This window comes from Hemibagrus wyckioides, linkage group LG19, assembly GCF_019097595.1.
Source record: "Hemibagrus wyckioides isolate EC202008001 linkage group LG19, SWU_Hwy_1.0, whole genome shotgun sequence".
Taxonomy (NCBI): domain Eukaryota; kingdom Metazoa; phylum Chordata; class Actinopteri; order Siluriformes; family Bagridae; genus Hemibagrus; species Hemibagrus wyckioides.
Window position 1 is genome coordinate 15,970,001 of NC_080728.1, and position 24,078 is coordinate 15,994,078.

Consider the following 24,078-nt stretch of genomic DNA (forward strand, 5'->3'; position numbering starts at 1 on the left):
CACACCTCCCTCACACATCCTCACACCTCTCTCCCATCTCTCCCACACCTCACTCACACCTCCCTCACACCTTCCTCACACCTCACTCACACTTCTCTCACACCTCTATCACACCTCCCTCACACCTCTCTCACACCTCCCTCACACCTTCCTCACACCTCTCCCATCTCTCCCACACCTCCCTCACACCTCCCTCACACCTTCCTCACACCTCTCTCACACCTCCCTCACACCTTCCTCACACCTCTCTCCCATCTCTCCCATCTCTCCCACACCTCCCTCACACCTCCCTCACACCTCTATCACACCTCCCTCACACCTTCCTCACACCTCTCTCACACCTCCCTCACACCTTCCTCACACCTCTCTCCCATCTCTCCCACACCTCACTCACACCTCTCTCACACCTCTATCACACCTCCCTCACACCTTCCTCATACCTCTCTCCCATCTCTCTCAGACCTCCCTCACACCTCCCTCACACCTCTCTCACACCTTCCTTCCTCCCATCTCTCTAACACCTCCCTCACACCTTTATCACACCTCCCTCACACCTTCCTCACACCTCTCTCCCATCTCCCTCACACCTCCCTCACACCTTCCTCACACCTCTCTCCCATCTCCCTCACACCTCCCTCACACCTCCGTCACACCTCTCTCACACCTCTCTCACACCTTCCTTCCTCCCATCTCTCTCACACCTATCTCACACCTTTATCACACCTCCCTCACACCTTCCTCACACCTCTCTCCCATCTCTATCACACCCCCTCACACCTCCCTCACACCTTCCTCACACCTCTCTCCCATCTCTCTCACATCTTCCTCACACCTCTCTCACACCTCACTCACACTTCTCTCACACCTCTATCACACCTCCCTCACACCTCTCTCACACCTCCCTCACACCTTCCTCACACCTCTCCCATCTCTCCCACACCTCCCTCACACCTCCCTCACACCTTCCTCACACCTCTCTCACACCTCCCTCACACCTTCCTCACACCTCTCTCCCATCTCTCCCATCTCTCCCACACCTCCCTCACACCTCCCTCACACCTCTATCACACCTCCCTCACACCTTCCTCACACCTCTCTCACACCTCCCTCACACCTTCCTCACACCTCTCTCCCATCTCTCCCACACCTCACTCACACCTCTCTCACACCTCTATCACACCTCCCTCACACCTTCCTCACACCTCTCTCCCATCTCTCTCAGACCTCCCTCACACCTCCCTCACACCTCTCTCACACCTTCCTTCCTCCCATCTCTCTCACACCTCCCTCACACCTTTATCACACCTCCCTCACACCTTCCTCACACCTCTCTCCCATCTCCCTCACACCTCCCTCACACCTTCCTCACACCTCTCTCCCATCTCCCTCACACCTCCCTCACACCTCCGTCACACCTCTCTCACACCTCTCTCACACCTTCCTTCCTCCCATCTCTCTCACACCTATCTCACACCTTTATCACACCTCCCTCACACCTTCCTCACACCTCTCTCCCATCTCTATCACACCCCCTCACACCTCCCTCACACCTTCCTCACACCTCTCTCCCATCTCTCTCACATCTTCCTCACACCTCTCTCACACCTCCCTCACACCTTCCTCACATCTCTCTCATACCTCACTCACACCTCTCTCACACCTCTCACACCTTCCTCACACCTTCCTCACACCTCTCTCACACCTTCCTCACATCTCTCTCATACCTCACTCACACCTCCCTCACACCTCTCTCACACCTCTCACACCTTCCTCACACCTTCCTCACACCTCAGAGGAATGGCTCAGGGAATGGGAATGGCTCAGAGGAAGAGACCAGCTCCGATCACATCTCCTCCTCATTCTGCACAGGTACTGATGTCTCTCACACGTCTCTCACACGTCTCTCCCATCTCTCTCACACCTCACTCACACCTCCCTCACACCTCCCTCACACTTCTCTCACACCTCCCTCACACCTCACTCACACTTCTCTCACACCTCTATCACACCTCCCTCACACCTTCCTCACACCTCTATCACACCTCCCTCACACCTTCCTCACACCTCTATCACACCTCCCTCACACCTCCCTCACACCTTTATCACACCTCCCTCACACCTCTCTCACATCTTCCTCACACCTCTCTCACACCTCCCTCACACCTTCCTCACATCTCTCTCATACCTCACTCACACCTCACTCACACCTCCCTCACACCTTCCTCACATCTGTCTCATACCTCACTCACACCTCACTCACACCTCTCTCACACCTCTCACACCTCTCACACCTCTCTCACACCTCCCTCACACCTCACTCACACCTCCCTCACACCTTCCTCACACCTCTCTCCCATCTCTCCCACACCTCACTCACACCTCCCTCACACCTTCCTCACACCTCCCTCACACCTTCCTCACACCTCTCTCCCATCTCTCCCACACCTCACTCACACCTCCCTCACACCTTCCTCACACCTCACTCACACTTCTCTCACACCTCTATCACACCTCCCTCACACCTCTCTCACACCTCCCTCACACCTTCCTCACACCTCTCTCCCATCTCTCCCACACCTCCCTCACACCTCTATCACACCTCCCTCACACCTTCCTCACACCTCTCTCACACCTCTCTCACACCTTCCTTCCTCCCATCTCTCTCACACCTCCCTCACACCTTTATCACACCTCCCTCACACCTTCCTCACACCTCTCTCCCATCTCCCTCACACCTCCCTCACACCTCCCTCACACCTCTCTCACACCTTCCTTCCTCCCATCTCTCTCACACCTATCTCACACCTTTATCACACCTCCCTCACACCTTCCTCACACCTCTCTCCCATCTCTATCACACCTTCCTCACACCTCTCTCCCATCTCCCTCACACCTCCCTCACACCTCCGTCACACCTCTCTCACACCTCCCTCACACCTCTCTCACACCTTCCTTCCTCCCATCTCTCTCACACCTATCTCACACCTTTATCACACCTCCCTCACACCTTCCTCACACCTCTCTCCCATCTCTATCAGACCCCCCTCACACCTTCCTCACACCTCTCTCCCATCTCTCTCACACCTCTCTCACACCTCCCTCACACCTCCCTCACACCTTCCTCACACCTCTCTCACATCTTCCTCACACCTCTCTCACACCTCCCTCACACCTTCCTCACATCTCTCTCACACCTTCCTCACACCTCTCTCACACCTCCCTCACACCTATCTCACACCTCCCTCACACCTCCCTCACACCTTCCTCATACCTCTCTCACACCTCTCTCACACCTCCCTCACACCTCCCTCACACCTTCCTCACACCTCTCACACCTTCCTCACACCTTCCTCACACCTTCCTCACACCTCCCTCACACCTCTCTCACACCTCTCTCACACCTCTCTCACACCTCTCACACCTTCCTCACACCTCTCTCACACCTCTCTCCCATCTCTCTCACACCTCCCTCACACCTCTCTCACACCTCCCTCACACCTCCCTCACACCTTCCTCACACCTCTCTCACATCTTCCTCACACCTCTCTCACACCTCCCTCACACCTTCCTCACATCTCTCTCACACCTTCCTCACACCTCTCTCACACCTCCCTCACACCTATCTCACACCTCCCTCACACCTCCCTCACACCTCCCTCACACCTCCCTCACACCTTCCTCACACCTCTCACACCTTCCTCACACCTTCCTCACACCTTCCTCACACCTCCCTCACACCTCTCTCACACCTCTCACACCTCCCTCACACCTCTCTCACACCTCTCTCACACCTCTCACACCTTCCTCACACCTCTCTCACACCTCTCTCCCATCTCTCTCACACCTCCCTCACACCTCTCACACCTCTCTCCCATCTCTCTCACACCTTCCTCACACCTCCCTCACACCTCCCTCACACCTCTCTCACACCTTCCTCACACCTCTCTCCCATCTCTCTCACACCTCCCTCACACCTCACTCACACCTCCCTCACACCTCACTCACACCTATCTCACACCTCTCTCACACCTCTCTCACACCTCCCTCATACCTCTCTCATGGAGGACACACCAACTTTTTCATTAACGTATGTGTGTATCCACATATCCACATGAAACTACATAACAGTCCCTAAGGGTCAGAGTGCAGCATGGTGATTTCCCTGAGACACCTGATTCAATCACCAGTTGATTACCAGGTTTAATCGGTGTGTTAGAATATGAAATATTGATAAGGACTGGTATTTGGGAGCTCTGGTTTATGGTGTTTCCATATCTGATTCATTTAGTTGACATCAAGTGCACATTAATCCATGTATCCATGTAATCCATGTAATCCATCTTAAATCACACCTGAGCCAGCACTGAGAGCTTTTCTCACGTATTCCCTTCTATCTGTGTGTTAATTGTTTTTGTATTGGCCAGATGATGATTAATGTCAGTGATGAAGTGCAATTTAATAAGTATGGATAATGCAGTCATATGCACCAAACCAAACAGGTCTATATTCCATGTTAAATTCATATTCTATCTATCTATCTATCTATCTATCTATCTATCTATCTATCTATCTATCTATCTATCTATCTATCTATCTATCTGCCTCTCTGTCTGTCTATCTATCTATCTATCTATCTATCTATCTGTCTGTCTGTCTGTCTGTCTGTCTCTCTGTCTGTCTGTCTGTCTGCCCTATGTATTTATTTGTCTATAATGACATGTGAACAGTTTCTACTTTATACAATAGTGTATATTACACACATAATAATTGTTATCAACAATTATATTAACACATAATAATATAGATATTATACACAGTATATGTATATAATATGCTGATATTCTTCTTTTCCACTTTTTTGGAAAGTTTAAAAAAACTATTTAAAGAGTTCGACATTTTGTTGTTGTAATCCCTAAGCTCTGGTTGCACTGCAGTTTTTATCATACCACAACACACACTCTATTTATGGTCATCTGTTTGCGTGTGTGTGTGTGTGTGTGTGTGTGTTTGTCTCTCACACACTCTGTCCCTCTGTACAGGCACCTCCTGCTTCTCCTCCCACTCCCATGTCGCTCTCCTCCTCCGGTTCAGTAGACGTGGTCCCTCCCCCTGACAGCGTCTCCTCCAGCACTCCTCCAGACCCTCTGAGTGGACTGGCTAAGCGGCTGTGTGGAACTCCGGAGCGCATCGTGCTGGAAAACTACAGGCCCAGCTTACAGGAGGAGAGCAGTCCTTTACTAGAGGTGCCTGAGGAGACGCTAGCTCAACACAACCTCAGCCTGAGCCTGCAGGAGAAAGGGAGTGAGGAGCAGTCTAGGTATTACACACAGAACACACACACATTCTCGAAACACATTCTAACTGTCCTACATACATTCATATCCAAAAACGTGGCCTTGTTATCATTTCCCAGGCATTTGTAATGTTCTCTCTTTTTCTCTTGGCAGTAGTTCAGAGTCAGAGCTGGAGGAAGAAGGGGAGGAGCCTTTGAGGAGGGGGGTGGAGCCACAGGCCAGAACAGATGGAGAGACCGAGTTAGATAGTGGGACGGAGCAAAGAAAGGAAAAAGAGAGAGAAAAGGATGAGAGGGAGGGTGAAAAACAAGACGTTTCTGAAGAAGAAGAGGATGAAGGGGAGTCTAGTGATGGTATGGGGACTTTAACTTTTTTTTAAACCTTTTATTAGTTCTTAGTTGAAATATAAAACAATATGTACAATGCCTTGCAAATAACATTCATATCATGTTATATGCAAGACATTATACACATTGTGCACTTCAGAGATAGTGATTTGTTAATATAATGCATTATAAGTAGTGTTCATAACACATTATAACACTAAACCAAGTCAGAGTTTATCAGGAAATTATACTGAAAGATTACTACTTATAATGCATTATTAACACAAGTACAGCATTAATATTACTGTATACTGTAATACCTTTTCATTAGAATAGGAATAAACACTCGGGGGCATGCTTTTATAGGAAAATTAATAAACGATAACTCAATCCGAAGTTCATTTTGAAGCTGATTATTTTTTCGATAACAGCACAATTATAACAATGTGTATAATGTCTTATAAATGCATTATAACATACAGTCTTAATAGAAAGTGTGGGGTTTTCTCATGATGTTTTTGGAGATCCTTTAACTAACATATTATTTCTACAGATTCAGTACTGTATCATTAATTTATGTTTTATGTGTTCCTTCCTGTGTTCTTCACTGATGTATGTGTATATCTGGATGTGTGTTTCTTATACAATGTTGTGTGTGTGTGTATGTGTGTGTGTATGAAAAGAGGGCGAATACTGCCCTTGGGAAAAGGAGTTACATTTAGGGGTGTGGCTAAAGGAAGAGGAGGCAAGTGGGATTAAAGGTAGCATTGCTGATCATGATGGACCACCTGCTTTTATTTCAGTTTCTGTTTTTTATTAATTTCACACAGCAGTTGGCGATGCTATGCATGATCAGTCGTTTTGCCTACACTGCATCTTGTGGTATGAGTTGCCTGATAATCCAGCACAGTTCTTTTCTTTCTCTATTTGTTCTTGTTTAGCAATATTAGACATATGCTACTAAGTATTCCATGTGCATCAAATTATGATTTCTTTTGGCTTCTTGACTTTCCCATTACCAGAGGATTCTACCAAGAGCAGAATCTACAGATTCGGAATAGTAATACTGGCCAGGTTCCTACTTTATGTCTCAGTTAACCTCTATTGTTAATTTTCTGAGCAATCATCTCCAGATGTTAAGTTATTAAGCATTTAAACCATTCAAATGAAGTTTAGATGGAAACCAGGGTAATAGATAATAGTCCATTCTTGAGTCCACATCCATTCTGTTCTGCTTCCTGGCTGCAGTGTGGCATTATGATTGTTTTTGTCTATCAGAGTTTTAATGTTTGTCAAAATCTCATCAAATTCACTGCTCACTTTTTCCAGAGTCCTGTAAGGAACACACTGATGAGCTGGAGGTAAAATCTCTTTCAGAGAGAGAGACTGAACCAAGTATCCCTAAGCCATTGGAGCCACTTCCTTTGCTAACAACAAAAACCCTACACACACCAACAGGAGAGCCTTTACTCACCTGTACAGCCACATTCAACCGTCCTGTTACACCCGAGGACCTGGCAACCAAGAGATCTGGGGTGATTGAGGAATTCTGGCTGAAGAGTGCGGAAATCAGGAAGGGTTTGAGGCAATCAGTGGTGCCTGTGATCTGTGATCAAAACATCCAACCCTCAAGCACTGGAGATAGATTTTACACCTGTACACACACAACATCTGATTCCAACTTGCCTTCACACACTCCCTTTAAGAGTGACTCAATCAACCAAACCTCAGGTACCCTAACTCAGAGTGCTGGCATTTACAGCACACAGACCCCTTCTATGACTGAGCTACAAAGTCCAAACACACATTTTCAAGGTGATACAACATCATGTGCCAACTCACAACCTTCAGAAGCAAGGATTGAGAATGTGTCTGGAATGAAGGACAGGAATGAACTAGAGGAGGTAGTGGACCATTCTTCAATGGTCTGTAGGCTTGGTGTCACTTTGGAGGGTCAGGTAGCAGAACAGGAAAGAGGCTTGATCTCCTCTTCCAACATCAGGGGAACCCAAAGAGTTTCAGCTCCAGATCTGAGATTTTTTCCTGTTCCTAAGAGTCCTCTAGCTGCAAGGCCGAAACTTGACTTGAATCACTCAGATCAAACTCTAAACAGGGAAATCTTGTTGAGTTCCCACACTGTGCCTCTTCGGACTGACGTCCAACAGCATGACAGGCTGAAATCTCACCTGAATAGAGCTCAGAGTCTACCTCCTGTTGAGGTGGAGGTCTTATATGCAGGAGATGCAGATGAATTGCGTCCTTGCCCTGCTGTGCCCTACCATGCCAGTGATACAGAAGTTCCCATGTCCAAAACCTCTGGGAAGGAAAAGAGTGCACTAGAGGGAAGGAGGGCAATTTCAGAGGTCCCCTTGCAAGTGGGTGGGGCTGAGGCATGGCAAAAGAGGTCAGAAATCGAGCCATTGGAGGAGGAAAAGGTGAAGAAGCGGACCTCACTGTTCTCGCCAAGGAAGAACCGAAAAAGTGGCAGCCTGTCAGGGGAAACACAGCAGGAGCTGGGGAAACACAAATCTCTGTGGAAGAGTGTCTTCTCTGGCTATAAGAAAGAGAAGAAGAGGAAAGAGGTAGAAGGTTCCAGGACTTTGCCTAGCACTACCAGCCAGGAAAGCAGGAAAAGAATGCCTGGTTTTCACAGAACCTCAGGTAAAAATCATTTTGAAGATTGCTAGTGTGAACACGATATTAGTGAAAGAACGAAGAAGACACAAGTGAATGATTTGTGATAATTTTTTCTTCATCAGACCTGAGCTCAATGAAGGACCTGAGCTTCTCTGAAGAAACAGACCTGTGCTGCAGTGTTGTTCTAGACAGATCTCCACTTAGAGCTCAGGTAAGAGCAAAACTCTTTCCCCTATCATTCCTTTACTACTTCTTCTCACCTTTGCACTTCCTTGGCCACTGCTTAATTGATTAATTTGGTGGAGGTACGATGCCTTGCAAATATGAACTTGTATTTGTTGGGTCTCTTGCAAAATTCCATACGGTCTGGTGGAGTAGGGTAGGAAAAAAATGAGAATGTTATTACACTGGGTCTGAACTACCTTGTGACCGTGTTTTCAGCTGTGTCAGGAGGTGTCTGACCTTATTAGGTCAGATGTTCAGAAAGAGAGAATCGAAGAGGAGGAGGGTGGAGTTGAGGAGCGAGACGAGGTATAAAATACAACACTGTTGGAGATGTTCAGTTGTTATGGAACCTGCTAGAATTTTCATGTCATGAGTAGTTTTGTGTTGTGTTTTAGAAATATAATGCAAATTCCTGTACGCTTTTAGAAAGTCGTATCCTCAACTGGCCTTCAGTTTGTCTCAGGGTGAACCCTTAAAGGTTCGGTGTAGAACCATATAAACGAGGAGTTTCCCTTTTAAACATAGTTCCTTTTCAAATACCTCTTCTCTTTCTGAGGGTTTTCCCTTCAGATAAGTACCTTTCCCACTTAAAACATTAAAAACTTTATCCATCAACCCATTTCTAGTGTAGGAGGGCAGACAATTCCCCTAAATGTGTTTTGTATTTAGTTGTTAGCTTGCCTCTAGCGCTATGAGCCCTGTTGGGAGTACTGAGCAGGTTTGTTTGTTTCTAATATAACTAATTAAGTTTCCACTGTTTTCTCTCCCAAGTCTGTTTATGTGCCCCACGCATTGGCATTCAAGAGAGCATACGCCATTAAGGTAGAGCCAACATTCCCTTTTACACAGCCTGCCCACATTTCAACTTCTGCTGTCCCAGCACCTAGCATTCATCCTGCCTCTTGATTCTCATTCTGTTACCCAATAGAAACACAGCAGGAAGTCACAGAGGCCCAACAAGGTGGTGATCCCAAAATCATCATGTTCCACTGAGGTGGTAGGGGTGTGGGTGATGTTCCCTGACCCCTCGAGTGTAAGCTTATCTTCCACACTCTTTCAGAAAGCAGGAACCGAGGAGGAGCTGGATGCCAAGCTGACCCGCAGAGTACAAAGAGCTGCACGCAGGCAGGCCAAGCAGGAGGAGCTGAAAAGGCTGCATCGTGCACAGGTCTGTGTCTGGGTGAGATTTTTGGTAGTCTAAACATAAATATATATATACGTCTATTAATGGCAGTCTGCTTAAAATGAAGAACATTCTTGAGCGGTTTCTACAGGTTATGTTGCAAAAAGCCAATCAGCATCAGGCAACAATGGTATATAATTTAAATCTGATTAAAGTAGTAGTAAATCTAGACATCTATTCATTTTGATGAATCAAGTCAGTTTTATTTATTTGGTTCTATTTATTTCTTTAGTTAATTAGTTAGTTACTAAGTCTTTAAGTGCATGGTCTGGTACAACATGTACATACAAAAGCATTTAGGCCAAGTCTTATCCGCAGAGCTGGTGTGGGTCCAGGTTTTTGTTCCAATCAAGCAGGAGCCACACCTGATTCCACCTGTTTAATCAACTGATCCTGGCTTCTGCTCGATTGGAACGAAAACCTGGACCCACACCGGCCTTTGGGGTGTACCTGGAACTTTGAGCATAGAAATTATGGCTAAAACTCATGGAAATGTGTAGCATCAATTAGATTGCAGCCTGAAGATCCTGAAGGTTGTGACCAGAAAAGTGTACAAATAGAGTGTACAAAGTATAGCATATGCTCCACAACCTGTACATCAATAAGTTAGTTAGTTAGTTACTTACTTACATACTTAGTCAGTTAGTTAGTTAGTTAGTCTTTCAGTGCATGGTCTGGTAAAACACAGATATTCAAAAACATTAAAACAGATCAGAGTACCTGGACCTTGAGCAGGCCTCACTTTATTTGTTAGTGTGCTTGTTTTAATGTTGTTTCTCAAAAATACATTTAGGACCATGAACATACTCCACTCGTGTAAATCCAAATTATCAAAACAATTTGCAGATGTTCAAGTATTTTGAACTAACACACTGAGTTCAGCCACTTGTAATTCGCCATGGTCACTTGGTCTGCTGATCGAATTTAGTAAATAGATTTACTCTGATGTGTGAGCAAAATAAATCTCATTAACATTATGAGCAGTGAGAGGTGAAGTGAGTAACACTGATTATCTCCTCATCATGGCACCTGTTAGTGGGTGGGATATATTAGGCAGCAAGTGAACATTTTGTCCTCAAAGTTGATGTGTTAGAAGCAGGAAAAATGGACAAGCGTAAGGATTTGAGCGAGTTTGACAAAGGGCCAAATTGTGATAGCTAGATGGCTGGATCAGAGCATCTCCAAAACTGCAGCACTTGTGGGGTGTTCCTGGTCTGCAGTGGTCAGTATCTATCAAAAGTATCCTTTAAGCCATATAAGTCCTGTAAGTATCCTTTAAGTCCTGTAAGTTGCAAGGTGGGGCCCATTGAGTCAAAGGATCTGCTGCTAACATGGTACCAGATTCCACAGCACACCTTCAGGGATCTAGTGGAGTCCATGTCTTGACAGGTCAGGGCTGTTTTGGCAGCAAATGAAGGACCAACACAATATTAGGTCATAATGTTATGCCTGATTGGTGTATTTTTCTGTAATAAGTGTAACAATTACCATGTAACATGTAGAGCAGCTTTACTAGAATCTGGTGTGACTGGCCAAGAAACGTCCACATAAACCCCTGACTTTAACAGAAGGAGGTCATTTGATTAGCATGGCAGATGACCAAACACTGACCATTTCCCTCAGTATGTTGGCAAACGAACTAGATTATTGTTAATTTACCAACATTGTTGTTATCTTCAAACAAAACTACTGTGATTATCCAGTGACTATATTATTAGTAAGGTATTATTTCAGAATATTTGAAGGATTTTCCTCTCAAACTGAGAACATGGAAATGTGGAGAGGAGTTCCGATCGCAGGAGTCTTTAGGATCCTGAAGGCTGTGGCCAGAAAAGAGAACAAAATATAATTTTTTTAGTCATTAGTTTCCTGTGATGATGATGTCTTTGGATTGCAGTGTAGTATTGTATTGATTGAGGTGTGTGTGTATGTGTGTGTGTGTGTGTGTATTAATAGATAATCCAGCGGCAGTTGGAGCAGGTGGAAATGAAGCAGAGACAGTTGGAGGAGAAGGGCATCGCTGTAGAGAAGGCTCTCAGAGGAGAAGCGGGTATCTTCACTCTTCCATCGTTCTTCATCTCTTCATAACATTACTGTATTTTAGGCGTGGGTGTGTGAGTGTGGAACACATGAACCCGTCTCTTCATCTAACATCCAAAATATACGTCAACATTGCTATTTATTGAAACGTTAAATGTCAGGAAAAGATTTGAATAGACCTAAAATGGTTGTTTGCTCACTAGTATGTCCTTGTTGTAGACTACTGGGAGGACTCTAGTATCTCAGACCTTCTGGACATTCACCTGGGTGGTATGTAGCTGAACCTGATCAGAATCAGGCTAACATCGCTAACAAGCCAAACGATTTCCTTCTTCCAGAGAAATGTTTTGTGCTGAAGAAACTTCATGAGCCAAAATATTTTCACAATACAAAACTTTTCCCTCTTCTTCTTTCTAATTCTTGCTCTGGGTTTGGATTTTTTTAACTTCATCTTAGCTTCTTAACTTCTTCTTTTTATAGACTGGCTAATCTAAAATGGCTAACAGTGAATAACTCTCTTCTGCTAGCGTTCACTCAAGTACTGTATGTTGTTGGAGTGGTGTCAAATCGCTTGCATCTGTGTGTATGTTTTGTTGTTTAAGTGTGTGTGTGTGTGTGTGTACGTCTTTCATCATCATTTTGTCATTCTTATACCATCAGCCTATTTTCACGTCAGCAAGCGACAAGTCATTTGTGGGCGTGTAGTAAGCAATAATTTTGCTGCTAGTGGGCGTGGCCTGTCCAGTGTTTTTTTCTTCTTAGTCCTGTTGAAAAATAGTAGTAGACAAAATATGAAAGAGAAAATAAGACATATTAAACAATGTAAATTATGTTACATGCTTGGTTTTGTACTAGCTTTGTTGACAAAGTAGCAAAGCAAGCTAACTCTACTAGCTACATGCTCTTCCCAGAGGCACTGGATGCCTCCAGTACTTCCTTAGTGATGGGAAATTCGGATCGTTTTACTGACTCGGACCTTTGAATCTTGTTCAGCGAAATGAACTAATCTTTTTTCAAGTCATTTTGTTCATTTCAGCAGAATATAATTACACGAGACTGACAGGAACAAGAACAGAACTTTTTCATTTTTCAGAAAATCTTCATTGCACATGTCTTTTGATCATTCCTAAATATTATGTAACATTACATTAATATTACAGACTGTATGATACCGGTCTTGGAAGTGGTCACGTGATGAAAGGACCAACGAATCGCACCCGAAGACTCAAGAGATGAGCTAATCATTTCTGTTTCTGCCACAGACTGCATAGCTGAAGCCTATGAGGCTTGTCACGTGATGACGGAGATGACCATGTTTCCCGTTTAGTACCTATAGGATGTTGCGCATGCGTGGTCAATACAAAATGAACAAATCGCTCTCTGAGATGACTCGTTGCTCCCGAGTCACATTAAGGAGTCATTCATAATAAACGAATCGTACATCAGTACGTCCTTCCAAGCCATATGTTTTTTTTAAACTCTACACATATATATTTTAAGAGGTTGTATATGCCAGAAGATGGTCTCCTGGTGGTCTTGGGCAGGATCCTATGCTCTCGTTGTTGTGGACCGGGTTCGATTCCCGGGGCAGGGAGCTAACCCAGCCACTGAAGAATTAACTCTTAGTGCCGGTCCCAAACCTGGATCAAATGGGCATCTGGCGTAAAGCCTGTGCCAAATCGAAACCCCAAATCGGGCGACCCCAACATATGCCAGAATAAAATGGCACCAGTTGTAAGGTTGTCTTTGGTATCAAACAATAAATAGGAAATAACAGGATGTAGGAATTAAAGTAAGCAGTTCATGGGGAACTGAAGAAAAGTAGGACCTAAGTGTTCCAGGATTGGTCCAAAAGAATCATACGAGCCAATCGTTTGGATTCGTTGCTTTACCTAATTTGCATAGATTCATTGTATTACATACATACAGCTAGTGTGAATGTTTAAAAAGTTTGGCTTTACTTTCTTATCTGAATTCCACACTGCCTTCCTCAGCAGTCCGCTCAGCTCTGTCTCATCCCCTCTTCATCTCCAAACCTTCATTTCACATCATTATATTCTCCTACCTTATATTCTCTGTGTTCCCTTCTGATATCCCTGAAACGTCTTCCCTCCTGTCTCTTTTTCTGTCTTTCTCTTTTTTTCTGTCTTGCTGTGCCCCTAGTTGAGCCCTTTCTCGGTTCCCCCCGTAGGAGACCCGTCTTACTCTGTCCTTGTTGTTCCCAAGCAGGTAACTAATCCTCGCTTCTTTCAACATCTAGGCAAATCTCTCTGGCAGAGGTATCACCTGTAGTTCTTATACAATTCATATTTAAAGCTGCTGGATGTAGGATTCGGGGATTTGGGGTGGTGTGGAAAAATGCAAGCTGTTAGCGAAAGAATGTTTAATAAATTGGGTCGCGCCGCACTGCGCAGAGAGGAATGTGAATACACAATAGTCTGAGGAAATCGAGGTTTAGTGACATCATCAGTTGGTATAGTGGCATATTATTTACGACATACAATAGTTAGCGGTTTAGGATGCAGATTGTTGTTAGATAGTAGCAGACTTAGAGACGAGAAATGGTCTATCTTAGCTAGCAAGCTAGCAAACACAACTAGCCACAGAGCTTCCTGCATCACCTGTGTGTACAAGGATGCATAAAGCTTTCTCAGAGCAATCCTTGGAAGCTATCTGGCTAATATTAGCTAGCTAGATGAAGAACAATCAGTTACTGAAAGCTAGACAGATGTGATTTTACATCTGGTTGATTCTGGTGTGTGTATGTGTGACATGATCAGAGTATTTTGTTATCAGATTATTGTATCGTTCATCTACGGGCTCAGCTTTAGCTAATTAGCTCACATTAGCTAAAGCAGAACTAGGTAACTCACTAAGGAAGGAGCGTGAGGGCAGATGATGATGTAATGTATGCAGTTTATTACAGGTTTGTTTATTTCAGTACGAAAAGTAAATAATAAATCCTACACAGCAGCAGCTTTAAGGAGGCATTTTAACCACTGTGGCTGTTTATCCTTTACTTCTACTAAAGACTTCTCTTCTTCCTCTTCCCTCTATTTCTTGGTTGATTGTTGTGCTTAGCTAAAGCCAAAGGCACGGAGCATGACCACTCTGTTTACGTCTGTACGGTCTTTTTCCTTTACGTAGTCCACGAGCCCCCGCTCCACCAGCTAAGTGCGTCTCATTCTCTTCCTTCTTCATCTCTTCCTCAATCTGTTGCTTTTTCTTTTATTCTTTGGGTTGGTTTTTGCTGTACTGCATGTGCATGGAGCAAAAGAATGATCAGGGTTTATGAATCATTGCAATGGGAAAGATATTTGAATTAGCTTAATATACACAGGAAGTGCTGTGTGCGTGTGTGCGTGTGTGTGTGTGTGTGTACATGCCTTCTTGCATGCTTATCTGTATTAAACCCCCACTAACAAGCCGAAATCTAATAGGACATCCATCCTGTAGCATAGCATGAACTCCCCATGTTCCCCTCTCTCTTCATTTTTGACCCCTCCCCTTCTTCACTGTCCAATTAGGAATGGGAAAAAAGGATGACCCCAGCCTAATGCACCAGTGGTTTAAATTGGTCCAGGAGAAGAACGCACTGGTGCGCTACGAATCCGAGCTCATGATATTGTGAGTGTCTTTTTATCACACTGCTGAGGGAAAGTGCTGTAGGCAGTTACACATATTTTGTTTCCTGCATGGTTTTTCCACAGGGAGGTTTGGATCGGTTGTGCTTTAATGCATGTGAAATAAAGCTGTTACCTCTGGGGTGTGTGTGTGTGTGTGTGTGTGTGTGTGTGTGTACAGTGCTCGAGAGCTTGAGCTGGAGGACAGGCAGAGTCATCTGCAGCAGGAGCTGAGGGAACGCATGGCAGTGGATGGTCAGTGTCACACACACACACACACACACACACGTGTATATATGCGTGTGTGAACATTTCAGTCATCAGAGCCAAATAAAACAAAATGATTTTATAACACCTGTACTTTTGTACTTTTTCTCTCTAAACTATTCAGTCAAATGTTATTGAATGCCTTGAATTAAATGTAAAAACATCTTAGCATGAATTAGGTATAAATGAACTGAGGAAAATTTCTTAGCTTTTTAATTACAAAAAACAATCTATAATCTGAACAGAAATGACGGATCTGCAGGAGATTTGAGGATAACAACCATACACTGATCCTCAAGTCAGAAATGTAAGACTTCCCAAGTTTGGGTAGGGAATAAGGAAGGTGAAGGCAGGCTTCGGAAAACTCAAAACCAGCTTTATTCTTTATCTACTACTTCTGGATTTATTTTTAAATGCATGCATGCACATGTCTCTGTGCTGGTTCTCTCTCTCTCTCTCTGCACTTTCCAATTTTTATCTTTGACATGTCACTGCAGCAGAGAGCATTCGTTAGTCCCCTTTAATACCCCGTTGTTCGTTAATACCCCACAGGAGAGCAATTCTTATTATTCACCTTTTCCGGTTCCGCCCTCTGTTCACAAAGCAGCACTCGAGCATGCTCTTGCTTGCCAGAATAAACCACTAAATTATTTCTATTCTCTCTACTACAGAGAATATGCCACTTCCTTCTTTGTTACTTGTTTTCAGCACATTTATATTAGTCAGGAAGTAAATACTTCATATTACAGTGGGTGCAAGTGTGCTGTCAGACATCTATGTGAATGCTTCAGCATTTATCAAACTGAACCTGCAACTTAAACTTATCCAAATAAAAAATGCAGTAATCCAGTAATGCAGCTCAGCCCCTGCAACGACTCAGCTACCATAGACACGCTCTAACGTCTCCTCTTTTCACAGGGTGCTATTACTTTTAATCCGAATTGAATGGTTACTCTTTTGGGTCATAATTTGCAGTTTCCGAATGATTCTGTTTCTTTCACATCATCCATCCATCCATCCATCCATTTTCCATACCCGCTTTAGTCCTAATTAGGGTCACGGGGGTCTGCTGGAGCCTATCCCAGCACACATTGGGTAAAAAGGCAGGGGTACACCCTGGACAGATCACCAGTCCATCACATATAGACAGACAACCACACACCATAGGTGCCCACAGCCCTATGGGCAATTTAGAATTACCAGTCAACCTAATGTACATGTTTTTGGACTGTGGAAGGAAACCGGAGTAAACCCATGCAGGCACGGGGAGAACATGCAAACTCCACACAGAAAGGCCCCTGTCTGTTCGAACCCGGGATTCGAACCCAGGACCTTCTAGCTTTCTTTTACATCATCGATATGCAATGATTTGAGTTTCACCAAACTGTCTTAAAATTTGTAAGTGCAATTGGAATCTATCTATCTATCTATCTATCTATCTATCTATCTATCTATCTATCTATCTATCTATCTATCTATAGTGAAATTTGAATCCAATCACTAGAGGTTCACATTCGTCAGTCTTCTCATATTAAATTTTACCTCTCAATAGCTTCCATAGGATATAAACATGTACCCAATGCTCCCAGTTCACCAAATGCCCACCAGTTTGTAGAAGTAAACCAGGTATATTTTTCTCTCTCTCTCTCTCTCTCTCTCTCTCTCTCTCACTCAGACCATCTGAAGAACGAGGAGGAGCTGGCAGAGGAGCGGCGAATCCTGGGTGAGATGCTGGAGGTTGTAGAGCAGAGAGACGCTCTAGTGGCTCTCCTGGAGGAGCAGAGACTAAAGGAGAGAGAGGAGGACAACGATCTGGAGGCGGCCATGCTGTCTAAGGGCTTCAGCCTGCACTGGGCTTAAAACACACACACACACACACACACACCTTCTAGGTGTAGAATATAGAAGTTGGACACTGTACACTGAATGCAGGATATTTTCCATAAACTACATGAAACTACATTTGGACCTATGTACAAAACTATATTTCTACTGGACCATATTTGCTCTGACCCGCAAGTGTAAAGTAATTTAAAATATTCTGTATTATCAGACGCATGGGCAAGTGCGCAATCTGTAAATACTGTATACAAGTTTAACGAAATCTGTCTCTTAATAATCTGAAGGGCAAAGAAAATGGTCTGTAAAACGAGAAAGCCTTTCAGGACAACAGTGTTATGCTAACTGCACTACGATAATATGCATACGCAAACCTTAAATGCTGCATCGGCTTCTTTTTCTTCTTATATTTTTATTCTATTTACTTAAAACTAAAGAAAAATGCAGAGATTTTTTTTAAGCGTCTCGGACGAGTATATTTTTGTTGATCGTTGATTTTAAGACTGAGGTCAGGAAATGGACGTCCATTCTCAAAGGCCGCGTGTGCGATCGTCTGAGACGCAAGAACAAACCGAGTGTGTGTATATTTTATTTATAAAAGTGTTTTATTGTTTAACCCGGAATTTGTTTCGCTAGCTTTCATGCCAAAACTAACACCAAAAAGGAAGCATCACTGAAGCAGCTGCTGCCTGTAAGAATGTCATTTTGCTGAATTAAAATTGATCACAATAATTTATGCACTTTCTGAACGAAGCACTTGTGAGAATTATTGAACACTATGTTTGGGACAATGATCATGGACATGTGGGTTTTTAAAAAAGCAACTCTAATGAGTGTCATGGTTTTAAAAGCTTTCATAACTTATTTTCTTTTAATTAATTTTGACTTTAATTATTAGGGTATTTTATTTGAGAGGTAAATAGATATGAATGCTGCACCTGAACATGGAGTTGTGGGCGGGGCTTATTTGTGATGGAAAATGTTTTAATTGTTTTCATTTCATACTACTCATACATACATATGAGGGTGATGTACTTCTCAAATATGATGACAGAGCTGTATTGGTGGTGTATGGTTTCACACACTTCATTAAAAAAATGAAATCTGCCCTAAATTCAACAACAACAACAACCAGGTTCAAGATCTCATCCACTACATCTATAGAGGCGAAATTAAAATTCTCAACTTTGTGTTCCATTAATATGAATAACTAATTATTTCCTCTAAAAGGTTTATAGCTATTCTAATACATTATCATTTCTTTAGCAACAGCTCTTTCACGCAGACTTTATGTCGCCCATAAAGACCATTAAGTTTAATAATAAACACATTACAGTTTATTATATAAACAGTTTTAACAGCATCCACTGATCAGCCATAACATTTTGACCACCTGCATAATATTGTGTTGGTCCTCTTTTTTTGCTGCCAAAACAGCCCTGACCCGTCCTGCACTGTGTATTCTGACACCTTTCTATCAGAACCAGCATTAACTTCTTCAGTAATCTGAGCAAGAGTAGCTTGTCTGTTGGATCGGATCACACGGGCCAGCCTTCACTCCCCGCGTGCATCAATGAGCCTTGACCCTGTCACCGGTTCACCACTGTTCCTTCCTTGGACCACTTTTGATAGATACTGACCACTGCAGACCGGGAACACCCCACAAGAGCTGCAGTTTTGAAGATGCTCTGATCCAGTGGTCTAGCCATCACAATTTGTCCCTTCGTCAAACTCGCTTAAATCCTTACACTTGTCCATTTTTCCTGCTTCTAACTTTGAGGACAAAATGTTGACTTGCTGCCTAATATATCCCACCCACTAACAGGTGCCATGATGAGGAGATCATCAGTGTTATTCACGGCACCTCACAGTGGTCATAATGTTATGCCTGATCGGTGTACAGTGTTTATGACATCAGGTTTATCTAGGGTTACTCAGGGTGGCATTGACCATCCCATGCCACCCCTACAGCCATGCGCTCTAGCTGCTTTTACACGCTCTAGCCTTTTCCGCAGCTTTTTTCACTGAGATTTGTTTTATTAATAATAATAATTCTTAGGAGGACTTTTCCTCCCCTCACATTCCCTCGTGTTATTATCTTCTTAACTGTCCTAATTATAGCTTCTCTTCTTTCAGGATTTATTAGATCTAGGAATAAAAACTCTCAAGCCATTTTCCTGATCACGTCCTCAGAATTTCTTCATCTGTAATTAATTTTTAGTACACATAAACTCAAAATCTCTGCCATTAGCAACTGGATAAATCTCTCTGTCGTGTTTTGGAGGGATGGCTCACGCGACCGGAAGTGCCCGGATGTGGCTGGGCATTTCTCCTTTTCTCTCCTCCCTTCTTTTGGAGTTAGTGACCGCCTCTTTTCCATCTTTTCCAGCCTCCTGTGTGTTTCCGCTCTTGTTGTGAAAAGCAAAAAAATAAATATGGACACCAGTTGAGCGTTTAAAGTTTACACGGGGTTTGTTTTCAGATATTAATTTAATCTACGACGACTGATCGGGCTTTACTTTATGAGCGCGCGCGCTCGCGGGACATGAGGCACGGAGTTACATCTGAGCTCAACGAGACAAAAGAGACAAAGTAGTTAAAAACCGAGTCCACAGCTGGAAAACTTGGATTTTTTCTTGAAGGAAGATTGCATTAAGGTGAGTGTGAGTGATGTGCTTTAAATACGCGATGTTTGTTTCTTTACGTTGTTTATTATTGTACTTGAAGCAAAACATGCGCGTGCCTAACTTCTCTGCTGAGGCGGGATGTTAATAAGCGCTTTAAACTTTGTCATCATTCAGTGGGAGTAATCTGCCTATTCATCTAAGTGCTGTAGAAATGTGTGATTTATTTCTTTTCCAAGCGCCAGCTGCCCACGCGCTTCTGACCACTAACATTGCATTCCTCAATGATGATGCACTGAAAAAAAAAAAAAGTTTCAGATTGCATGTACTGACTTATGTCTTTATGTCTTTGAAAAAGACCTCAGAACAGTGGAAAAGTAGCTAATGCACGCTCAGAAAAGGTTTATTATGTATCATTCATATAACCTTGCTCATTTGCATGTCAAAACCTGTTGCAGGTTATTTACAGAATAGCGCAGATGTTCCAAAACTTTTGCCCAACCTCCTAAATCTCGACTAAACATTTTCAGATTTAAAATTCAGGACTATTGTAACATTTTTTTTAGTCAGTCAGTAACGTGTGTAACATTACACTATAATGCGAAAAGTTTTGGGATGTCTGCCTTTACATGCACATGAATGTAATAAGGAGTTGGCCCGCTTTTTACAGCTATAACAGCTTCAACTCTTCTGGGTTTATGGGAATTTTTGACCATTCCTCTAGAAGCGCATTTGTGAGGTCAGGCACTGATGTTGGACGAGAAGTTCTGGCTCTCAGTCTCCGCTCTAATTCATCCCAAAGGTGTTCTATCAGGTTGAGGTCAGGACTCTGTGAAGTTCCTGCACACCAAACTCACTCATCCAGGTCTGTATGGACCTTGCTTTGTGCACTGGTGTGCAGTCATGTTGGAACAGGAAGGGGTCATCCCCAAACTGTTCACACAAAGTTGGGAGCATAAAATTGTCCAAAATGTCTTGGTATGCTGAAGAATTAAGAGTTCCTTTCACTGGAACTAAGGGCCCGAGCCCAACACCTGATAAACAACACCAGAATTGAATGATTTGGAGGGGTGTCCCAAAACTTTTGCCAATATAGTATAAGTGACTAAAGACCAAAGAAATTCTCCCTGCAATGGTTTAGAAGTCTAGTTAGTACAAATAATATGGATGTGTTTGAAGGGATGCATCTCTTTCTGCTATCATAGCCAGCAATACATAACAAGGTGGCATGATATGGCCTGAAGTGAAGCAGAGGAGTCTGGTATAAACACTATTGGATGTTTATTAGACTTTATTTGGAGTGCTGATGTTTACACACTCGTCTGTGTATCTTATGTACATCTGGAGGACTGAAAGGGACATCTATTATAGTTGAGACATCAGAGCCGAAATGTCCCTGTCCATCAGGTAAAATTTAGTCATGCATATGTTTAGTGTTTCAGCTGGTCAGAGCTTCAAATAAGTAGTTACTAACCCTAGATAATGTAGAAGACTGGTACACAAACAGACCTTTCAGTAGGTGTGAAAGCTTGAGAGGTTTAGTGTTAATACTCAATAACAGGCTAGAATAGTACACAAGTCTGTTCTTTCTTATTGCTGAAGTAGACTGGTGCTGCATGTCAGGATAGTGAAAAGACTACACTCCTCTGTTTAAAGTGGCTTGTTCTTATATGTCACTCTGTAGAGTTGCAAAAGAGCGGATTGTTAGTTTTCTCATGAACCCACTTGAAAATAAAGCAGGCTGGGTCATGACCCCTGTTTAGGAACTTTTGAAATCATTTGGACACAGAACAAAGACAAGAACAAGCATTCGACATGCAGGAAACATGATGATGGATGGTGATCAGTGATTGGTTGTTGGGGGAAATAATGATTATTGATTGTTTTTTGGGGGGGAAATGGTAATCAGTGATTGGTTGTTGAGGGAAAAAGTGATCAGTGATTGGTTATGGGGGGAAGGTGATTAGTGATTGGTTATTGGGGAGAAAAGGTGATCAGTGATTGGTTGTTGGGGGAAAAAGGGTGATCGGTGGTTGTTGGGGGGGTGATCAGTGTTTGTTTGGGGAAAAAGGGTGATCGGTGGTTGTTGGGGGGGTGATCAGTGTTTGTTTGGGAAAAAGGGTGATCGGTGGTTGTTGGGGGGGGGGAGGTGATCAGTGGTTGTTGGGGGGTGGTCACTGATTGGTTGTTGGGGGAAAATGGTGATCATTGATTGGTTGTTGGGGAAATGGTGATCAATGATTGGTTGTTGAGTTAATGTAGTGATCAGTGATTAATAAGTCAGGGAATGTGGTGATCATTGACTGTTCATTGGTCTTTGGAAGGAATGCATTAAGACTGTTCTGTGTCCTGGAACATAGGTGGGGGAATAAACCTCCCCTAGATGTCTGAACATATGAGTCACTGGCATCAGTGTATGACTAAAGGCCTCTTCATGGAGGACTCCCATGTGTTTAAGCTGTTATTTAAAAAATCCTGTGTGTTTTTCGTACTATATTACCTCCCCTAAATATTTTTCTAACAATCTGACTGACATTTTTTTAGTCCCAGATGTAGTGAACCGGCATCAGGTTGTATTTATTGCTACAGACCACTGAGAGCTTCTCTAAGTCACTCTGGATAAAGACATCTGCTAAATGTAAAGGGACATGATGAGTCCAGTCAGCATGTATATCAAGCATCTGTGGGATGTTAGTGAAAATATTTTCTATAAATTCAGGACATTTACAGCAAGTCACTAGATTTGTTGTTAGTCTGTTGGACACAACAAAGTTGCAACAGTGAGCTAAAAAGTCACTATTTTTAGTGACCAAGTCTCTAAGTCAGCAACACTGATTGTATCAGGGTGTGTGTGTGTGTGTGTGTGTGTGTGTGTGTGTGCGCGCAGGAGGTTAATGACACATGAGTCATGAGTTCTTTTTTTTGGCACAAATTATAGCGGTCAGTTACTATACAGTACACAGTCCATAAAATAGACGGACTGCATTCCTTCCTGTCAAATCCTTCCTCTTGACCTTTGAGGAAACATTTTCCGAAATGATCAGATATGTTAAATCTATTTAGGGATGCACCATTCTCACCCTTTTTGTCACTACTGACCTATACTAGGGGCAACTCGTGTGTGCTAGTAGGGTTAATAACCCCAGGCTGTCCGTTAAAGATAAAGAGACGACGATATACAGTGTCATTTTTTTAGCCTCCACATCTGGCAACATCTGTAGATGGATTCATTATGGAATTTGTGTGCCATCAAGTGCAACAGCACCACCGCACAGGCATGTGAAATACAGTAACCCAAACATTGACCCACAAAAGTACAACTTACACAAATGGACAGAAGACAGAACCGTCTAACAAATATCATCTGAAGCATTCTCAAGTCTAAGGTTTGTTGTAAATATATTTTCTGTAAAAAGTTATAGGTTTTCAGAAGACCTAAATCACCACCTTGTGATGTCAGTATTATCTAGGGACCTTATCCATTCACGCTCTCGTGCGTACTGAGAAATAGCTAATATAATGTTTTGGTTAGTAGCCGGTAACATTGAGTCACAAGATGACTTAAAAATGTTTGTTTATAGCACTTATCTAAATAGCCGGTATGTTGATCCGTGTCATCATATCAGGTAACCTCACGGATGTTCACTACATAAAATAATTCAGAAGTTCACAAAATCCTTAGCTTTTCACGTATCTATCCATCCATCCATTTTCTATACCCACTTTATTCCTAATTAGGGTCACGGGGATCTGCTGGAGCCTATTCCAGCACACAAATGCAGGGGTACACCCTGGACAGGTCTCCAGTCCATCACAGGGCCACACATATAGACAGACAACCGTTCACACTCACACCTATGGGCAATTTAGAATTACCAATCAACCTAATGTACATGTTTTTGGACTGTGGGAGGAAACCGGAGTAACTATATTAGGACAAACTTTTTAAAAGAATTGTTCTTTTATTCAGCATGCTCCTGCTTTGCAGCATGCCTACTTTTTTCCTCCTCTTTCTCATGT

The 24,078-nt window shown here is 43.3% G+C and overlaps 2 protein-coding genes and 1 long non-coding RNA gene across 15 annotated transcripts in view; 2 read left to right on the forward strand and 1 right to left on the reverse strand.

Moving 5' to 3' along the window:
* LOC131370217 (uncharacterized) overlaps positions 1-5,159 on the reverse strand; it is a 12,839-nt gene extending 7,680 nt beyond the window's left edge. Inside the window, exon 1 of the long non-coding RNA XR_009207401.1 lies at positions 5,023-5,159. This is a non-coding gene — a long non-coding RNA (uncharacterized LOC131370217). The remainder of the gene's footprint in view (positions 1-5,022) is intronic.
* Positions 1-18,179, forward strand: part of mical3b (microtubule associated monooxygenase, calponin and LIM domain containing 3b) — a 51,172-nt gene extending 32,993 nt beyond the window's left edge. For 3 of the 13 annotated variants that reach the window (XM_058417419.1, XM_058417411.1, XM_058417412.1), the window contains 15 exons: positions 5,040-5,317; positions 5,448-5,647; positions 6,304-6,381; positions 6,950-8,281; positions 8,380-8,468; positions 8,699-8,788; positions 9,254-9,304; positions 9,411-9,443; positions 9,543-9,650; positions 11,622-11,715; positions 13,869-13,934; positions 14,787-14,879; positions 15,233-15,332; positions 15,510-15,583; positions 17,271-18,179. In XM_058417419.1, the coding sequence (XP_058273402.1) occupies positions 5,040-5,317; positions 5,448-5,647; positions 6,304-6,381; positions 6,950-8,281; positions 8,380-8,468; positions 8,699-8,788; positions 9,254-9,304; positions 9,411-9,443; positions 9,543-9,650; positions 11,622-11,715; positions 13,869-13,934; positions 14,787-14,879; positions 15,233-15,332; positions 15,510-15,583; positions 17,271-17,455 (2,871 nt within the window). In that variant the 3' untranslated portion in view covers positions 17,456-18,179. Of the gene's footprint in view, positions 1-5,039; positions 5,318-5,447; positions 5,648-6,303; positions 6,382-6,949; positions 8,282-8,379; positions 8,469-8,698; positions 8,789-9,253; positions 9,305-9,410; positions 9,651-11,621; positions 11,716-11,924; positions 13,935-14,786; positions 14,880-15,232; positions 15,333-15,509; positions 15,584-17,270 lie in introns of those variants that run through there. The other 10 variants (XM_058417423.1, XM_058417421.1, XM_058417413.1 and 7 more) reach the window with 9 other exon arrangements.
* Positions 18,180-19,785: 1,606 nt separating this feature from the next.
* tspan9b (tetraspanin 9b) overlaps positions 19,786-24,078 on the forward strand; it is a 38,977-nt gene continuing 34,684 nt past the window's right edge. Inside the window, exon 1 of the mRNA XM_058417425.1 lies at positions 19,786-20,091. The gene's annotated coding sequence lies outside the window, so the exon portion shown is untranslated. The remainder of the gene's footprint in view (positions 20,092-24,078) is intronic.